The sequence below is a fragment of the Piliocolobus tephrosceles genome, chromosome 2 (assembly GCF_002776525.5).
Source record: "Piliocolobus tephrosceles isolate RC106 chromosome 2, ASM277652v3, whole genome shotgun sequence".
Classification (NCBI taxonomy): Eukaryota; Metazoa; Chordata; class Mammalia; order Primates; family Cercopithecidae; genus Piliocolobus; species Piliocolobus tephrosceles.
Genome location: NC_045435.1, coordinates 151,455,732 through 151,476,724, shown reverse-complemented (window position 1 = coordinate 151,476,724; position 20,993 = coordinate 151,455,732). Strand labels below are relative to the sequence as shown.

At 41.5% G+C, this 20,993-nt stretch overlaps 1 protein-coding gene across 6 annotated transcripts in view; it reads right to left on the bottom strand.

Annotated features, from left to right (window-relative positions):
• The window catches only part of RFTN1 (raftlin, lipid raft linker 1), a 204,481-nt gene that overhangs the window by 106,749 nt on the left and 76,739 nt on the right, over window positions 1–20,993 (bottom strand). For all 6 annotated transcript variants that reach the window (XM_023207354.2, XM_023207349.2, XM_023207351.2 and 3 more), the window contains one exon: window positions 12,612–12,798. In XM_023207354.2, coding sequence (XP_023063122.1) covers window positions 12,612–12,798 — 187 coding nt within the window. The remainder of the gene's footprint in view (window positions 1–12,611; window positions 12,799–20,993) is intronic.

The window sequence follows — 20,993 nt, the reverse complement described above, 5'->3', positions numbered from 1 at the left end:
GCCCGTCTCGGCCTCCCAAAGTGCTGGGATTACAGGCTTGAGCCACCGCGCCCGGCCTTTTTTTTTTTTTTTTGAGACGGAGTCTCGCTCTGTTGCCCAGGCTGGAGTGTAGTGGCATGGTCTCCGCTCACTGCAAGCTCCACCTCCTGGATTCACGCCATTCTCCTGTCTCAGCTTCCCGAGTAGCTGGGACTACAGGCACCCACCACCAAGCCCAGATAATTTTTTGTATTTTTAGTAAAGACGGGGTTTCACTGTGTTAGCCAGGATGGTCTCGATCTCCTGACCTCGTGATCCACCCACCTTGGCCTCCCAAAGTGCTGCGATTACAGGTGGGAGGCCCCGTGCCCGGCCCGACATTGTGTTTTAATCTCACACTGTGTCCCACAAAGCTCTTACAGGGAGAGATGGGTCAGTGTAGCCATTTCCGCAGGTGTGCATGAGAGAGAGAGAAGGATTTTACATTTACATTACTGGTATTCTCTTCCATTTGCAATCACTTCATACAAAATTTTTAAAGCCATGTGTATATTTCATGAGAGTTAATTTAGCCAAAATTACCAAAAGCGATCCACTAATTCACCTCACTGACATCTCAGTTGGAAGTGCTTCCCTGAAACCAGCTCTTCTGCAGTCCCTCCTGCTCCATACAGCACAGGTGACTTCTCACGTACACATCAAGCCAGGACACCACCTTCAACCTGAATGCTAAATATTATGATACATCATCTCTTTCCTAATTTTTCAATAAAATATACAAAAATGGACACCTCAGTTCTCCTTCAAGATTAAATATGTCTACCCCACTTTGGTAACCACTGTTTACACAATACATAGAATTTTCCAGAATTATTATGAAGTTCTGAAATAAAATTTACCTCCAACAATAATATTGAACATTATGTTCTTGAAAACACAAGGTGGAAATTCTTCTTAAATTAGTATGTTAATGTAACTACAATTTCAACAGAGTTTACCAGGAACTGAAGAAAATTACTTCAGGCTTTATATGGAAAAATCAATGTCCAAAAGTTGTCAAGATCCTAAAAAGGAATAGTGCCCTGGCCAGGCGTGGTGGCTCACGCCTGTAATCCCAGCACTTTGGGAGGCCAAGGCGGGCGGATCATGAGGTCAGGAGATAGAGACCATCCTGGCCAACATGGTGAAACCCCGTCTCTACTAAAAATACAAAAAAATTAGCTGGGCGTGGTGGCGTGTGCCTGTAATCCCAGCTACTCGGGAGGCTGAGGCAGGAGAATCACTTGAACCTGGGAGGCAGAGGTTGCAGTGAGCTGAGATTACACTGCTGCACTCCAGCCTGGTGACAGAGCGAGACTCTGTCAAAAAAGAAGAAGAAGAAAAAAAAAAAAAAAAGAATAGTGCCCTACTAGATGTTAATATACATTACAAATTTATTATCAAAATAACATGGTTCTGGCACAAAAGTCAATAAGTAGATCAAAGAAACAATAAAGAATCAGGAATAGATTGGGACGTACATATAGAAATCCTAACTATAATAAAGGTGGCATTTATTCAATGGCAAAGTTATGTTAACTTAGTAAGTGCTCTTGGCAAAGGTGGCTACCTAGAAGAAAATAAAAGTTAGACTCCCTGTCTTACTCCGTAAGTAACCCACTGGTTCTCAAATGGGGGCAGTTTTGCCCATCAGCAGACTTTAGGCAATGTCTGGAATCTGTCACAACCGCAGAGATGGGGGGTTTGCTAGTAGAATCTTGTGAGTAGACACCAGAGAGTCTGCTAAATGTCCCACAATGTACAGGGCAGTCCCATGCACAAAAATGTCAATAGCACCAAGGCTGAGAAATTCTACCCTTACCTACCTTAACCCTCATAGCTAAACAAGTAAAGAAGAATGCTATTAGAAGACAGGTGCCAATGTGAAACCTGGTTTCTCCACTCACGAAATGTGTGGACACTGGCTTGGACAAGTACCACTCTGAGTCTCATTTCCTTCATCTTGGCTTTTGGGAATAACGATAATGTATATCATGAAGCAATGACCAAGGACTCCAGCCAGTCACAGCAGTAAATAAATGGTAGCTATGACGGCTGTTATCAAAAATGAGAAATCATATGAAGAAGTACCTGCAAACACATAAATGTTCTTTACGAGAAAAGGGGCATTATGTTCCTAAGAGATCCAGGTTGCTTGACGGAGCAATTTTGGAGACTTAAACTATAGCAATATATTACAAATTCCCCGTGAGCAGGAACTGTGTCCATCTCATTCTCTCTAACAAAGACTGCTACCTTAGAGGACCCAACAGACAAGTAATAAATACATTTTTATTTTGTTTTTAGGGAGCAGAGAGAAAAAAACACACTGATAGTCTTAGAACCATTATTTACATATAATCGTTTGGTGCAGAAACTGACAAGACCCAGCCAGCCTGCTGAATGGGGCCATGTGGGGAGCTCTAAGTGGTTTGCAGTAGTAGCCCTATATTCTAAAACCAGCTGGGGAATTAGCAAAGCCTCTCACCCCACAGTGTAGCCATGGGGACTGGGAATGCTACAAAGCCCAGAAAATTCTCAGAATTCTCTGAGGATGTTTCTATAAGCTCTGGGGCCTCTGAGTTGAAAGACGATGTATTTCTGTGCCATGAGTCTCAAGATGGAACTTGAGTTCTATACTCACCACACACTCCCACTACCCACTCTAAACTTCAGAACTGAGAAGTCATTAAGAACTTCTTCAGCCTCATTTTCCTAGACATAAAATAAGAAGTGGGGAATGAGGGAAGATCATGGTACCTTTCAGTTACAAAAGAGTGCATGTCTAAAACCTCTGCTGAAAGCACAATAATGTTTTTGACAAATATTAACTACAAAAACAACCATCATGAGGACATAGTGAGAATTAATTACAATACTGAAAACATACAGGAATGAAGCAAAGTGCTCTCAGACTCTCAGAAACAGGTGTTATGTGAATACAAGTTGCTAATTTGGTTTTTAAAGTCTTTGTAGCCATTTTAAGTTGCAACTCATGGTCGATGAATAGGAAGTGAATGAAATGATGTACTCATATTTATCATATCTTCATATACTTATAGCATGTTTATAGCATTTACATCTTTGTAAACGGTTCAATCTTTCAATCATTTAAAATATAAAATTTGGATAGATTTTAGAGACAACCATTATATCAAAATCTCAAGAACACTTAAACCACTAATAATGTACTTATATGCATCTGAACATTATATCTCACCTACTTCTGCATTCATATCTAAAAGTGTAAAACTCTATTACTAGTCTTATCCAGGACCCATCACTGGTAATGCCCATTATATCTTTTTCAGCTTGAAAAACACACACAAAAAAATCTAAGTTACTTCTGATTGACAAAGAGGAAAAAATTTCAATTTTCAATTCAAGAGAGTTGAATAGATAGACTATTCAATACAAGACTGCAACAAAGATTTAAAGTAAGACAATCTGAGTTCCTACATTTCATATGAGATAGACATATAAATAGAAAACTCAAATGCTTTAGTAAAATTATTTGCAACTAAATTACCTACACTGTATGCATGCGATTCTCAAAATCATGTCTCAGCGTCCCTGTAGTCTACCTTGCAATGCTACCAAATAAATCTTTCTAGAGAATCAATTTTTATTTAAAGATTGTATGTACATGTGGGAAGAGGAGACCTCTATTTTATTTAAAAAACAAATACGGACATTTCATGGTAGTGAAGTATTCACCCAAGTTTTAAGATTAACAGGAAATTTCAAAGAAATTTAGTGCTTTTGCTTTTGTTTGGGTACCTGCTCGCTGTTCTCTGTCATTTCAAAATCGTTCTGGGGAGAGGTTGGAAATCACTAGTGTGCTAATTCTCTCAGAAGAAACAAAAAAATAAAAATAAAAATAAAATATGGAGAAAGACACAGGTCAATCAAGGACAGCTATAGAACAGCAGTGGGGAAAATGAGCTCTCACACCAACCATGCACGTCTCTCTCGTTCTCTCCACCGGGATAAGGCCGATGCTTTGGAGGAAGAGAATAAGAGTAACTCGGCAAGCCATTTAGGAGTGTGGATTGGAAAAAATTCAAACCCCCAAGAGAATGTGGCTTTACGCTGGCATATTAGATTGGAAAGTGCAAACACAATAATTAACGGTGAATCCTGAAACTTCAACACACCAGAAAAAGGGTGTCACTCCAGAGTGAGATGGGAAAATAGGAGGAATAAATTGAGGTAGTCTTGGTGATGCTGGACAGCTCCTCAGGGGGTACGGTGGCAGCCCTGAGAGCTAATCAAATCCTCCACACCCCTCAGGAAGCTCGAGAAAACTGATGAGGAAAGATACACCAGAAAGGAGGGGCAGCTGCCAGCAACGGGTGTTTGCCCTTCCTAAATCGGAATCCAAAATAATGACCCACTAGCTAAACAAACACCTTCTCATTCCCCGCTCTGCCTTAAGCAAGACCTCTGAATTCACCTTCCTCAATGTCTGCTCTCTGAGAATAAACCGGCGGCTGCAGTTTCCCATCACAGTAGCATGCATCAATCAGTGCTAAACCCACCGTTACTTTCTTCCCCACGTGTGATTCCAACAATCAGCGCACTCCAGGGCTGATCCTCGGCCTCGCGTGTGAGCATTTTCTAGGGCACACCCCAGTAGGCATTACCACCCCCTGTGTATTTCGCTTAATTATGAAACCTTTTTCTAGAAGCCCTATAATTCTCCCAAGAGTCAAGGTAATTGGTAAAAATTAGACATGAAGAGACACAAGGCCACTTAAAGAGGACACTTTCGACTATAATTTTTTAAAGGATTTTCTTTTTAGTTTCAATATAATTTTGTACTTTCCCAATTTTGCCCTTTTCAAATGCCAAAGAAAATGTTCATATTATCTTGCAGGCTATAAAAAAAGGCAATATAATGCATTTGTACTTCACTTAAGGTCTGCAAAGATTTCCTTTCTTTGAAGGCCATGCTTTGAATGTCTTTTAAAAGAAAAAGAAGAGTGAAAAATAATGGACATCTATTCTTGTGGCAAATCACTGTTATTTTGGCAATGAAAGGAGTGTGTGTGTGTGTGTGTGTGTGTGTGTGTGTGTGTGTGTGTGTGTGTGTTCCATTACTTGAGGTCTGTGCTATGTGGCTGCATTATCAAGATATACTTTTGTTACTGATAAATATGTAAACCAAAGACAGATCTATCTTATAATGAATTTATGGTCCTTTAGTGAAAATCTGTAGCAAAATTCCAGGGCATGGTTTTATCCTACTCAATTCATGCAAAATCTATTGAGCAACATCTATTCAAGGCCTGGCACTCTGAGCAAGCAATCCGAATCCAAAGATGGAAGAGGATTCAGCAAAGGGAGTGGAGGTGGGCAGACGTCTGAAACACAGTAACAGGAGAGACTGAGATTCCAGCAATTGCTGTGTGTTGAAGGCAGGATGAGCAGCTCAAAGGGTGCATGATTACTTCTACTGATGTAAGCATTACACAGAAATCTCAGAGGCTGCAAGATGGCAGCCAGTGGCATGGGTTACGGGCAAAGAATGCTACTTTGGAAAGTGAGGCTAAAAGAGAAGTTTTCACATAAAAACCCAGATTTCTGGCTTTTCTTGAAAAAAGTATAAGAACTGGCAACACCTGATAACCATAGGACAGAGGTGAGGCATTGACTCATCACTTCCCAAGAGTCCCCATTCAATGAGCCAGGCAGCTGTAGGGATCTGATTTTGCAAGCTCTGTCTTAGAATAAAGACAGAGTCTTCAGGATTTTAGGTTCTGGGCCTCAAGAGGAGAAACAAAGGATAAGGGCTGAGCATTCTCTGAGATTTACTTTCCTGGAAATAAAACAGCAAAAGCCAAAAGAATTGTTTCTCTTGCATCACTTGACCCTGGGTGGTCAAGGCTGACTCAATGAGTCATCTGTGTTGCTGAGTACAGACAGCTTGCTGATATGTCCTAAGAGGAAACATTTCACAGACTCCAAGCATATGGTCAATTTGGGATGAAGCAGCTCACTGTAGCTCTCAGCAACCCACTGCATCTCTGCTAAGGATCACTGGAGGAATCTGTTCTAGAACAAGGACTAGAACAAGCCTTGGCTAAGTCAGCAGCTACAGAAGTGGGCCCCGGCCTGAGGGGCTCACCACAGCTCCACACACAGCCTCCCCCAGGCTTGTTTTCAGCATCAGGCCCCCAGACTTCTCATGCCTGCCCTCTCACTGTTTCCCTTTGGTCACCACATTCCCCTTGTTCCACAATGTCAATAATGGGGAGGCCCTTCCCACTATTTCTCTCCCTATTCCAATCTACCCATCATGCCCAACTCAGAGCAAATGAAAGCCACAGAGCCTCCTTTTCTAAAACACTGTTACTAACAAATTTCAGGTTAGAGGTTCAAACCAAGACCTGTAGACTTAGCTGGGCAATTATATAATTTGTATATATATTTTTTGCAGCGCCCTAGTAGATAGATAAGTTTCTTGAAATCTAGGAGCTCCTTAGAGTCATCTTTGCATGGTGAATTACATACACATGCTTACCTTAGAAAAATCCAACTAAAAGGGATAAATGTTTACCACTTAAAACAGTGCCAGTTATTCTATTCAATAGGCAGATGTGCCCCAGAATGAACTCGAGAAGGGAGACGTGGAGTTCCTGTTCTCTCAATGTCAATTCCCACAAACACCTCCCTAGGTGCAAACATTTCACCAGCCTAGGTGTGATTCCAATGAATACTCACTATAAACCCAAACCAGCTTACTTACCCATGGGGTTCACTGTTGGAAAAGCAATCTGATCCAGTCCTGAAGGACAACATGCATCGGTCAGGTAGAGAGATGCCACAGTATTACATTTTATGGGCACTTCAAAAGATTTTCAAGGGTAACTTTGATTGTACACATTTTCCACCTTCCAAAAGAGTTTTAGAATTGCAGCCTCTGCATTAACTATAGCTCCTCCATGTGCCCCCATCCCAGTCCTAGGCCAAAAGGTGCCCGATAAATGTCCACAGAGTTCCTTAGTGTCCTGGTCCCTGGACCATGTAAGGCCATTACTCTACGAAAGCTATAGCCAAATGACTTCAACTCATCCATGATGAAAAACACACCAATGACACCCTAGCTCCATGTGTGAACAATGACAATTCAACAGCTGAAAAATGACCGGCACTATGCATTTTGGTACTGCACTTACATCTAAAATCATGAAACAACCTAGAATTAAACCCACACTCGTGAAACATCAGAAGTGACGTTCTAATAACTGACTTCTCTTAGCCATCAAGTTTCAAGATCTTTAGCAACTCATTCTAAGGAAAACTGCTTGAAAAAAATGAAGGATCACTTAACTATACTTAGAATTCAGAGTGAGTGCAACTATATTGTCTATTAAAAATCACTAAGCGTTCCAAAGAAAGAGTTGAGAAAATGAAGTACAAACTCTCTTTCTACTTGTTCGCTAAGTATTTCATATTCAGCTATTCATTCTTGAGTCAAAGTAACTTGAGTCAAAGTAACTGACTTGCCTAAATTCAATGCACTTAGAATTAAGAACAATTTACAGTTAGATGTGTGGCTAGGCCTGCCATGGTAAAATGAAATGGCAGTTATTAGAATTTTCAAAAGAAAAGATCAGGTAATTTTTCATTGATGTAAGTGAAATCTGTCAAAATGGCAGTGAGCTCAGAGGAATGTTACTGCACTTGAGAACTACTTTTGGAATGACTCATTAATAATTTAGTTAGACTGTCAACGATGCTCTCCAATTACTCAAATACCACTAGAAAACATTTCATTAGGAGATTTAAATAAACTCTTCCTGCCTCATGCTCATTACTCCCCATGTCTGCCCAAAAGAAATCAGGCCCAAGTTAAAAGCTGCCCCTCCAGAAACATTTCCTTGGTTTCCCTCCCAGTGAGAAGTGGCATCTCCTTCTTCCAAACTCCCGTGGCATGAGACACATATCTCATTTACTTAATTAGACTGCAAGTGCCTGGAAGGCAGGCTCCACATTCAACTGAGCCTGGTACTTGCACCCTCTAACTTCCCACCACATAGGGCTCCTAGCACAATACCCTGAAAAGAGTACATGCCCAGCAAGTGTTCGTGAATGGGTAAGGGAATAAATGCAAGCTTGAGGGGTTCTGTTTGGTGGTTCTGACATATCCCAAAGCCCAGTTATTTGCTAAAAATTTTATGTGAACCCTTCAAACACATTAGGTTGATATCGAAGTTTCACACAGTCATCTCATGGTGATTCTTGGTAATGAACTTCATTTGGACCAACAATAATCGAGAACGGGTATCTACATCCCTTTCAATGTGCGCCACTTGAAAAATATTAGCCAAGTATTTCTTTCTCTTTTAACAGCTAACTCATTTCATTTAACAGCATCTATAGCTGTCAGAACTTTGGCAGACTTTGTAAAAAGTATCACTTTAACTGTCTGAATTAAAAATTAATCACAGAAGTCTTCCTTTGTTTTGTTTTTACCACTTAAACTCTCTATTGATAAAGAAAAAGTACTGTGGGGTTTTTTGCTTTTGTTTTTTGTTTGTTTTTTGAGACAGGATCTTATTCTGTCACCCAGGCTGGAGTGCAGTCACACAGTCACATCCCAGGAGCCTCCAGCTCCTGGGCTCAAGTAATCCTCCCACCTCAGCCTCCCGGGTAACTGGGACTACAGGCATGCACCACTACACCCAGCTCATTTTAAAAATTTTTAGTAGATACTAGGTCTCGCTACATTGCCCAGGCTAGCCTGGAACTTCTGAGCTCAAGAGAATCTTCTGCCTTGGTCTCCCAAAGTGCTGGGATTATAGGTGTGAGCCACTGTGCCTGGCCCTGATTTTTTTGGTTTGCTTATTTTTAAGATCGTTGAGGTCTTTTCCTCACAATACCAAAAAAAAAAAAAAAAAAAAAAAAAAAAAAAAAAAAAAATGCAGTTATTGCATTTGCTAGGAGAGAAAATTCCTGTACTTTAAAATTATATTTTACAATGACTCTGCTTCCAACTTCCACCACTCCTCCCACCCAATACTATTGGGGCTGGAAGTGGGGGTGATCCTCTTGATTATTTTGCCTTGTTTTACATGATAAACTGTCAAACTTTTGCTTTCTTTTTTTCCCAAAAAAGGCAGTTCCAAAGACCCCACACAAAGTTACCCAAGGAATTTCCTTCTCTGGATCTGCTTGTCCAGGAGCTGAAATGTTCATTGAGGTCACCAGGCAGGCAGTTCAGGAACTCGGGACGAAAGTGAGCTCAAACCCAAGGAGACTGCCAACTTCCCTTTCTTGAAAATCCTCCTGCATACAATGTCTCATTCCTCTCAATAGTTTGCTCATTTTTATCTTCTGGAGAGTAAGTTCATTTGTTCACGCTACCTCAGTGGAAGTAAATAGCCCCTATTGAGCCCCCAGCTTCACTGCTGGCTTGTAATGCACTATTCCCCAAAGTGGTGGTTCTTATTTCTGAAGAGGGGCTTCCTCACCCATCTTGTCCCATCAGATAACTCAGAGTTTGGTGCAAGCCTTGCAAATCATGTAGTACCAGCCCCTCACTGTAGCAGCTAGAAAATGGAGGCCAAGAAAAATCCACTGATGTGCCCCTTGCACAACACTAGTTACTAGTAGCCAAGTGCAGCCTAGAACGCAGGCCTCCTGGCCCCGAGTCCTGTGTTCTTTCTTACCTAGCCTGGTGCTTACAGCTCTCCTAGGAGTAGAATGGCAAGCCCCAGCAGTGTTGCTGAGCGCCAGGCATGAAGTTAGGCAAGAATTAGGTCCTCTACACCCTTGCTACTCAAAGTGCATGCCACGGACCATCAGCATCTGCCCCATCTGGAAACCAGTTAGAAATGTCAAGTCCCAGGCCTCCCCCGAGACTCTGCTCTTTAACCATATCCCCAGGAGACTCACAGGCACATTAAAGTTTGAGAAGTGTTGCTCCACAGCAGGGAGAAAAAAAAAAAAAAAGATACGCCTTCACTTTCTGAGTTAAGCTCAGACCATGTCCTGAGCTCATGTCACCTCCTATGGCAGATCACACTGAAGGATGCGCCGGTGATCTGACCCAAATGGACTTGTCTCCTTTAAACGCTAAGGCTGCTCGGATAATCTGCGGAATAGAATCCCTGGAGCCCCGTGGATGCCTTATGTAGTCCATACAACACATTTGTCTGTTTTGTTTCCTTGCTGAAATTCTGATTTACTTACAGACTACTGAGGGGTAAAATGGGGGAAATGTTGAGTAATAAAAGTACTTCTTTATGGAAGATCAAATATATCCTCCCCTACTTTTTTTTTTTTCCTAACGTGGTTCTCCGTAAGAATTATGGGTAAAGAAACTCAGCACATGCTTCATGCCGGATTAAGAATGCAGGTACAGGAGTCAGCCTTCCTGGGAGCAAGGCAGAGCTCTGCTGGCTGCTATCCGTGCGACCTTGACAACTCAACCTTTGTGTCTCAGTACTGTGGGTTTTTTTTGCTTTTTTTTTCTGTTTGTTTGTTTGTTTGTTTTTTGAGACAGGATCTCATTCTGTCACCCAGGCTGAGGGCAGTCACACAGTCACATCCTAGGAGCCTCCAGTTCCTGGGCTCAAGTAATCCTCCCACCTCAGCCTCCCGGGTAGCTGGGACTACAGGCATGCGCCACTACACTCAGCTCATTTTTAAAATTTTTAGTAGATACTAGGTCTCGCTACGTTGCCCAGGCTGGTCTGGAACTTCTGAGATCAAGAGAATCTTCTGCCTTTAAAATGGGAACAAAAATAACACTTTTGCTTTTCATCGCAGGATGCTAGGAAACCTCATAGGCATATGATACAGATGAAATGATAATGATCAAGCCTGGCATACAGTGAGTGCTCACTAAATATAAGCTACTGTCATTATACATATCCTATGTGTCAGTGTCATTTAAAACCACTGCGGCCCCCAGAATAGTTTCTTCTTGTGATTGACCTAGATAACGATCAACAGCCAATCAACATAAAGAAACCAATAATGGACTGGGCGTGGTGGCTTACACCTGTAATCCCAGCACTTTGGGAGACCTATGTGGGAAACTGTCTTGAGCTCAGAAGTTCCAGACCAGTCTGGGCAACATGGCGAAACCTGGTCTCTACCAAAAATAAAAAAATTAGCCAGGTGTGGTGGTGTGCACCTGCAGTCCCAGCTACCTGGGAGGCTGAGGTGGGAGGATGGCTTGAGCCTGAGAGGCAAAAGTTGAAGTGAGCTGAGATCATGCCACTGTGCTCCAGGGTGCGTGACAGAGTGAGACCCCATCTCAAAGAAATAAAAAAGAAAATAAAAGAAACCAATATGCAGCCAGGCTCAGTGGCTCACACCTGTAATCCCAGTGGTTTGGGAGGCCAAGGTGAGAGGATCGCTTGAGGCCAGGATTTCAAGACCAGCCTAGGCAACATAGCGAGACCTCGTTTCTACGGGGGAAAGAAAAAAAAAAAAGAGAGCGAGAAAGACAAACTAATACACATAAAAGACAGACATTGAGAAAAGTCTCGCCCTACCCAAAAATGTGTGAATTCTGGGTTTGAGCAAAAACATGCACCACCTTTCACTTCAAATTCTAATGTGTGTTGATGTAGTCTAAGAGCCCCAGAGCTTGATCAACCATGAAGAAATAAAGGAAAGGAAAGGAAAGAGGAGTCAGTCTTAGTCACGCAACCTCATGCCTCACAGCTGTCCCTTGTGAGCACACCAGCCAAATGCTTTGTCTACCTGCAAAGTGACTTTAAAAAGAGAGAACAAGGAGGAGCTGCTCTGCACTCCCTTTTAAAAATGTGGCACATGCTGTCATTCCTTCTATGATAGTTGGCCAAAAGACAAATTTGATTTCCTTTCCCAGACTTCATTTTAATTTTAATTTTTATGAAAGCAGGAAAAACATACTGCTCTCTCCATCCCACCCTCATTGTTTTTTTTTAAGAAAAACAAAATTAATATTGTTCCTTTTGAAAGACTAACTCCACTTCTTTTTTCTTAATTAGGCTCAATTGAAATATAGGCATAAACATTCAACCAGGCAAGCCAATTGGAAAAACATCCCCAAGCCCTGAAAATCTAAATCAAGACCAAACCAATTATAGCATTTTATTTAGGCGGTGTTTATTTTTTGTATTTTTTTAACTGTCAAGCGATTGACAGAATTTATGGTAGGCGCGAAATGTTCAAGTATTTCTAGACTTTGGGGGAAGCCATTAAGTTTGTATATAGCCTCTAAACAAAATCATTGTGTTTTCCGGCCATGTTCAGTTTAGGAGTATTGCACTTTTACTGGCTGCATCATTCTGGGTGTATACTTCTTCTAAGGAGACATTTTTCTAGCTGAGTTTAATCCAGTTAGTTAAAAGAGAGAAAGAATGCAAAATGGAACTCTCTACTTGCAGTTGGACATGCATTTGCTTTTCATCGCAGGATGCTAGGAAACCTCTCTGGTTGTCTAACTTTTTGCCTTACTTGTCTGAGGGCTGAGGCCCTGAGGACAGCATGCAAATTTCAACCCCCAACCCCATCCTCTCACTTCCCCTCCTCTATTCAGCATACCTTAGCCACAACAGGATGCTACCCGTTCACCCATGGAGCCTTACCTGTCGGTTTTCTTGATCAGGATGGCTCTAAAAATGTGCTCCAGGGGCGTCTTCTCCCGCTCATGGGTGGGCTGCACGAAGGGGTGCAGGGCTGCCAGAGAGAAGCCCTGCTGGTACAGCTCCAGGAGCTGGGCGGGCAGGTCACGCAGGGAGGCCAGCCTCACCGCTGAAGACGCAGGGAGCTCCGCTGGAGTGGAGAGAGGAGAGGCTCATCAGAAACCCACCACATCGCCCACCCAGCCCTGCCCAAGCCCCGCTTCCCTTCCCCTCGGGGAGGATCCTCTAGGTCACTGCTAAAATGAGTTTGTCCCAGTTTTTACTGTCTTCAAACAGACTTTATAAGCAGCCTGTCATTTTCCAAATCACCCAAAAGCATTAATAATTGGATGTCGGCCAGGCGTGGTGGCTCAGGCCTATAATCTCAGCACTCTGCGAGGCCGAGGCAGATAGATCGCTTGAGCCCAGAAGTTTGAGACCAGCCTGGGCAACATGGTGAAACCGGATCTCTGAAAAAAAAAAAACCCTCAAAATTAGCCGGTGCTTGTGGTCCTGGCTACCCAGGAGGCTGAGGTGGGAAGATCGCTTCAGCCGGAAAGGGGGAGGTTTGCAGTGAGCCATGATCGGGCCTGGGCAACAGAGCAAGACATTGTCTCAAAAATGAAATGAAATAAAATAATAATGGAATGTCTTAGATCTAGAGTTGTATTCTCACTGATCACAATGAAAAAGTCATTTCCACCCTCTAAAACAAACAAACAAACAACAACAACAACAAAAAAAAACAACAAAACAGAAATAAAGAAAGAAAGGAAGGGAAAAGAAGAAAAATACATTGAACAAATATAAAAATACTAGGTGGCAAAAAGCAGCATAAACAAAGTCAAAAGACAAACTGGAACAAAATTTCTGTGACCCTTAAGACAAAGGGCTAATTTCCTTAATTTGCGAACCCCACCTCGACCCCAAAATAATTTTTAAATGGGCAAAATATATGAATAGGCAATTGCCTTAAAAATGTAAAAGGCTAACCAATATTTGAAAAGACACTCTAATTCAGCATTAGCATTACACAAATCAAAACCAGGAATATTTTTACCTATTGAATTATTTTAAAATTTGGATTTTTAATTTACTTATTTTTGAGAAGGGCAAATAAGGTTCAAAAGTCAAAAGGTACAAATGTGTATTCAGTGAAATGTCTACATCCTAGCCCTATCCTCTGCTTCCTACATTTATTTCCTTAGAGGCAATCAGTATTATCTTTTTGTGTGTATATGCATTAACAATCAAATAATTCATACAAAAGTAAATAGGTCTATATATTTCCCTCCTCTTCTACACAAATGTCAGCATAACATTAAACACCTAGCTTTTTAAAATCAATTTTTATCAATTAACAGTATACTTTTCAGCCAGGGGCGGTGGCTCACGCCTATAATCCCTGCACTTTGGGAGGCCAAAGCGGACAGATCACTTGAGGTCAGGAGTTTGAGACCAGCCTGGCCAACATAATGAAACCTCATCTCTACTAAAAATACAAAAAATGAGTCGGGTGTGGTGGTGCATGCCTGTAATCCCAGCTACTCAGGAGGTTGAGGCGGAAGAATCTCTTGAACCCAGGAGGCAGAGGTTGCAGTGAGCCGAGATTGCGCCACTGCACTCCAGCCTGAGCAATAAGAGCTAAACTCTGTCTCAACAAATAAACAAACAACAAAACAAAACAGTATACTTTTCTTAGAGACCATTTCATAGCAGTACACAGAGTTCTTTCTCATTCTTTTCTACAGATCCATTGTGTGATATACCATGGAGTATGCAAAGTTTTGCTTTTGTAAGTAATCTTTTAGTGAAAAATATCATTCCTACATGATTTCACATGTGTGTGCTTATAGTACATACAAAAAATAAATTCCTAGATGTGGAATTGCTGGGTTAAAAATATATGCATTGTGTGCCTGCATCAAAACATCTCATGTACGCTGTAAATATATACATCTACTATGCACCCACAAAAAATAAAAAAATTAAAAAATGAATAATCAGAGGTGTAAATATATATGTATATCACACACATATATATGTGTGCATTGTAATTCTTTTCAGTGAGTGCTACATTTCCTCCACAGAGTAGTATGGATTTATCTGCTATCAGTGATGTAAAAAGTTGTTTCTTTTCCCATACTCTGGCTATTCTCAGTGGAAAAAAAAGATTCCTGTGAGATGGTAACTTATATTTCTCTTATTATGTAATTTGTATTTTTTTCTTATTAAACATTTCATATTTAAATGCTGTGTTTCCTTGTCTGTGAACTCTCTGTCGGTTATCTTTGCCTGGTGTCCTATTGGGTCATTGGACGTTTTTCTATTGGTTTGTAAGAACTCTTTACATATTAGGAAATTTAGTTTTTATTTATCTGTCCCCAATTTGGTGCTTGCCTTTTGACTTTGCATATGGTGGGTTTTGCCATGAAAAACCTTTTTTTTTTTTAGATGAAGTCTTGCTCTGTTGCCCAGGCTGGAGTGCAGTGGCGCTATCCCCGCTCACTGAGAACTCTGCCTCCTGGGTTCAAGTGATTCCATGAAAAACTTTTTAAATGAAGCTGAATTTACCAATCTTGCTTTTAGTGGCTTCCGAGTTTTATGTCGTAATAGAAAGACCTGGGATTATAAAACAATTCTCTTGTGAATTCTCATAATACATATTTCATTTTTTGCATATAAATCTTTTATTGATTTGGCATTTATCCCACGTAAAGTGTGTAGTATGAATTTAACTCCCCCCCACCACAGGGGTTTATCCATTTTTTCTCATTGATTTGAGATGCCATACATCATATGCCATTTGTCATTCATTATATTCCCAAATATCAGTTTATGACTGTGATCCATGAATCTATTTGTATAAAACCCTAGTTTAAATAATTTTAATTTCGTATTGTGTTTTAATATCTGCTTAAACTATTTGTCAAATCTTCCTATATTCCTATTTATATTTTGAATCTTCCTAATTTGTTTTTCTAAATGATCTTTAAAAATCAGCTTAGTAAATTCCCCTTCCTCCACTAAAAAAGCTTGTGGGTATTTTTATTGGGTCACATTCAAATCATTGCTTAACTGAGAATGAGTATTTTCACCATGCTGCAAGTTCCCATGCAAGAAACTGGCAAAATTTTGATTTGTTCAAGTCTTCCTTTGGGTCCTTCTGGAGCATACTAAAGTTTTCTTCACACAACTAGTACATTATTCCTAGTTATTCTATATTTTATTGCTATTGGAATAATATGTTTTCCTTTTTCACTTCTGTAATACTCACTGCGTGCAAGGATGTTGGGGAAACCCGCATGGCCCTCATCGTGGTGGCAGTGAACCTTTCTTGAGAGCAGGATGCTATTGGCCTTCAAAACTAAAAATGCACACACTCTTTGTCCAGCAACCCCACTACTGGTAGTACTTCTATGACTGGACTCACAAATGTCTTTCAAGATATATGGACAAAGATATTTACTACTAGGTTGCTCTAACAGCAATCTTAATTGCAGGACTAGTTAAACACTAGAATACCCCGGTGATTAATCCTAGGAACCATTAAGAAGATTAGAGTAAATCTGCTATGTGCTGATACAGAAATGAGTCCAAGATACATTGCTAAGTTAAAAAAAAAAAAAAAAAGGTGCCTAACAGTGTTAATGGTATGGTCACTCTTGTGTAAATAATATTAGAAGGATGGACAGATATAAATAAAAATCTTTTTTTTTTTCCTGGAAGAAATCACAAAAACATCAGCATTGAAGAGTGGGACTGGAGTCGGGAGGAAAGGGTAGAAAGTCGTTTTTACTGTATTTTATACTTTTGATCCCGTTACCACCAACAGGAGTCATTTGGGTGGAAGGCTTATGAGTCATTTTTATTTTTCTCTTTGTATATAAAAACAATATTATTAAAAAGTTTTTAATGTACCTTAAAAATAATGTGCTTTTTAAATTTTCTAATTTTTCTTAAATTTATTCTTCTCTATTTATTTTGAGACAGAGTCTCGTTCTGTCACCCAGGCTGGAGTAAAGTGGTGCAATCACAGCTCCCTGCAGCCTTAATCTCCTGGGCTCAAGCGATCCTTCTATTCCCTCAGCCTCCAGAGTTGCTGGGACTACAGGCACATGCCGGCATGTCCACCTAATTTTTAAATTTCTTGTAGAGACAGGGTCTTGCCATGTTGCCCAGGCTGGTCACAAACTCCTGGTTTTAAACGATCTTCCTGCCTGGGGCTTAACGTACTGTTTTTTGGTGGTGGGGGGGGTTCTTTTTTTTTTTTTGAGACAGTCTCCCTCTTTGGCCCAGGCTGGAGTGCAGTGGCGTGATCTTGGCTCACTGCAACCTCCGCCTCCCAGGTTCAAGTGATTCTCCTGCCTCAGCCTCCTGAGTAGCTGGACTCAGGCACATGCCAGCATGCCTAGCTAATTTTTGTAATTTTAGTAGAGACGGGTTTCACCATGTTGGCCAGGATGATCTCGATCTCCTGACCTAGTGATCTACCCACCTCAGCCTCTCCCTAAAGTGCTGGGATTACAGGCATGAGACACCGTGCCCAGTCAATGTCCTCTTTTTAAAAACAAATTTAAAACAAAACCTAGGGGTACTTAAGAACCACCTAACATCAGATACTGTAACTCTCATTTCCATACATCATGCAAGAAATTTACAGGAAAAAAAATCTATAGCAATAATTGACTCTAACACAAGCATTCAGCATCCTGGAGAAGGCTCTATTAATAAGAGTGACAAATGTAGGACTGGTCAGGAAAGCAGAAAAGTATGCAGTCTTTCTCCTGAAAGGTACATTCAGGATATGCTGCTAGATAAACAAATCCAAAGGTAAGTATGGTAAAGAATCCCAAGACTCTCCATATTCCCCATGCACGGAAACCTGTCAAGGAGTCTCACAAGCAGCTTCTTGGATGCAGGCGAGAGGGACCCCTGCTCTAAACCTGGTTACAGCAGGGGTCCCCAAGCCTGAGGCTACTAGGGGCTGTCCGTACTAGAGGCTGCACAGCAGGAGGTGAGCGCACTGAGCTCTGCTTCCTGTCAGATCAACAGAGGTATTAGATTCTCTTAGGAGAGTGAACCCTATTGTGAACTGCACATATGAGCGATCTATGAGATCTCCTTATGAGAATCTAATGCCTGATGATCTGTCACTGTCTCCCATCACCTCTAGATGGGACCGTCTAGTTGCAGGAAAACAAGCTCAGGGCTCGCACTGAGTCTGCATTATGGTGAGTTGTATAATTATTTCAATATATATTATAATGTAATAATAATAGAAATAAAGTGTACAGTAAATGTAATGCACTTGAATCATCCCAAAATCACCGCCCCGCCCAACCCTATCTGTGGAAAAACCCCCTTCCATAAACCAGTCCCTGGCGCCAAAAAAGGTGGGAACTGCTGCTTTAGAGCAAGGGTCCTCAAAGTATACACCCTGGTCCAGCAGCACTTGGGAACTTGTTAGAAATGAGAAAACTTACCCAGGCGCGGTGGCTCACACCTATAATCTTAGCACTTTGGGAAGCCGAGGTGGGCGGATCATAAGGTCAGGAGATCAAGACCATCCTAGCTAACATGGTGAAACCCCGTCTCTACTAAAAATACAAAAATTAGCCAGGTGTGGTGGCACACGCCTGTAGTCCCAGCTACTCGGGAGGCTGAGGCAGGAGAATCGCTTGAACCTGGGAGGCGGAGGTGGCAGTGAGCTGAGATGGCACCACGGTACTCCAACCTGGGTGACAGCGCAAGACTCCATCTCAAAAAAAACAAAAAACAAAAAAACAAAACAAAACAAACAAAAAAAAAAAAACAAAGAAATGAGAAAGCTTGGGTCCTACCCTAGACTTACAGAATCAGAATATGAGCCATCTGTGTCTCACAAGCTCCCCAGGGAGTTCGACTGCCCCAAAGAGTTTCACCTTGGCCCTCCTCCACCCACTCTATTCTCCACAGGCAAGAAAACCTGTGACCAGCACCCAGCTTCACATAGCCCAGCCCCTAGAATCCCCTGCCTTGCCAGCCCTGGGCCCAATCTGGGGGCCATGCAGACTTACTCCTCAGTCTGCAGGGAGGGTGGATGGTGCCCTTTTGTGTGCACTCCCAGGCCCAAGGCAGGGCAGAGACTAAAAGCTAAGAGGAGGCAAGTGAGGAGATAACTCACCACAGGTACAAACTTTAAAGGAGCACCAAAAGCTCAATATTCAAGATAAATAAATATTTAATGTAATATCTGATAAAATAAAAATCAGGGCAAAAAATTAATGATGAACAACATATCAAAATGTTTGATAAAGATAAGATCAGGCTGAGTGCCAGTAGCTCACGCCTGTAATCCCAGCACTTGTGGGAGGCCAAGGCAGGAGAATCGCCTGAGCCCAGGATTTGAGACCAGCCTAGGCAATATGGCAAAACTCCATGTGTACAAAAAAATACAAAAATTAGCTGAGTGTGGTGGCATGTGCCTGTAGGGCCAGCTACTAGGGAGGCTGAGATGGGAGGATCACTTGAGCCTAGAGAGGTCGAGGATGCAGTGAGCTGAAATTGCACCACTGCACTCCAGCCTGGAGTGACAGAGTTACCTTATAAATAAATAAATAAATAAATACATAAATAATAAAGGATAGGATCGGTGTTTTTTCCTTTCACCTTAAGCCACAATACAGCTCGCACAGTACTGTCACTAATCCTGTCTTTATTTATTATAAAATGTCACCTCACTCTCCTTCCCCAATCCTGGCCCAGCCCAAGATCTTTCATCCTCTTGTCCTAGATCCTGCAAATGCTGGGTGTGGACCTTATGGAAATCAGGGGCAGGTTTCATCTGCTGTCAACAGATTACAAGGCTGCTGAACCAAAAGGGCAAAACCACATGTGGCGGAGACACTGTTTTATTTGAAAAACTGAATGGACTTTTGGTAGGAGTGTAAGCCTTTATGGAGGGCAACCGCACGTTGTCAATCAAACCTAAAACTACTATCCAGCACCGAGATCCCTCTTCTTTGATAAAACTATATACAAACAGCATCTGTGAGGCATCAAATATGAGCCCTCAAACTCAGCCAGTCTCTACAGTTCAATATTCTTTAAACGTTTCAAATTTTTGAAACTCTTCCTGCTATAATAAAATAAACCTCGAGAGTTCGATAATTAATATATTTGTTTCCTCTTATGCACCACACTAAAATAAAAAATAAAAGTAGTTAATATGTTTAGAAGACAGGGTTCTTGCTGGGCATGGTGGCTCACACTTGTAATCGCAGCACTTTGGGAGGCTGAGGCGGGTAGATCACTTGACAGCAGGAGTTCAAGACCAGCCTGGCCAACATAGTGAAACTCTGTCTCTACCAAAAATACAAAAATTAGCGGCGCATGTTGGCGTGCGCCTATGGTCCCGGCTACTCTGGGGGCTGAGGCGGGAGGATCGCTTGAGTCCAGGAGGCGGAGGTTGCAGTGAGCCGAAATCACACCACTGCACTCCAGCCTGGGAGACAGAGTAAGACCTCTGTCTCAGACAAAAAAAAAAAAAAAAAAAACAAAGACAGGGTTCTATACCAGCTGCTCTCCTCACTGCCTGCTAACCCCAGGCATGTGAACACTCAATTTCTTTGTATGAAATGGTGATAACAACATCAACCTGTCTTCCATCATAGCATCATTGTGAGGATCAAGTGGGATCATGTGCGTGTAATCTACAGAGCACAAAACAATCACGGGCGGTGGCACTGGCTGTGGCGAATGGGAGGACTGGTCATCCTGGGATGGGATGACGACATGATGTGGAGCCATGAAATCCTTCCCCATTCCCACCCACACCCCTTAACCTCCACGCACCCAAATCGGTGCACTAAAAATGTTAGTCAATCAACCACTTTATATTTAAACGCTTCCTGAATAAAACATAATACCTTTTAAATTTTTATCTTAAAATCTAAAGATGTATCTCCTGTCAAAGCTAAGCAATTTTATGGCTTTAATTTTTCGTATGCATGCTGTCAAAGTAAGTTTAGCTTCATGGTTAAAAGAAACAAATAAAAATGAATCTCAATGATCTTAAAGCAATAAAAAAAAAAAAAAAAAAGGCTCCTATTGTAAGTATGATTAAAGGCCTTAATCTCATGTTTCTATTTGAACCCTAACCTTAAAAATACAAAAGAAAACACAGTTCTTACAAAGTGACCAATTCCCCAGTGTTGCTCCTAGGCAAATAAACAAAGGAATGGTTTCTCCATTTGGATGGCCATACCAATTGTAGCCTGTTGGTCTCTTTCTCACCCTACTTATCAGAGTAACCTCTCCACTATTTTGTTTTGTAATAGTTGCCTGATTTCATTTACAAATTAT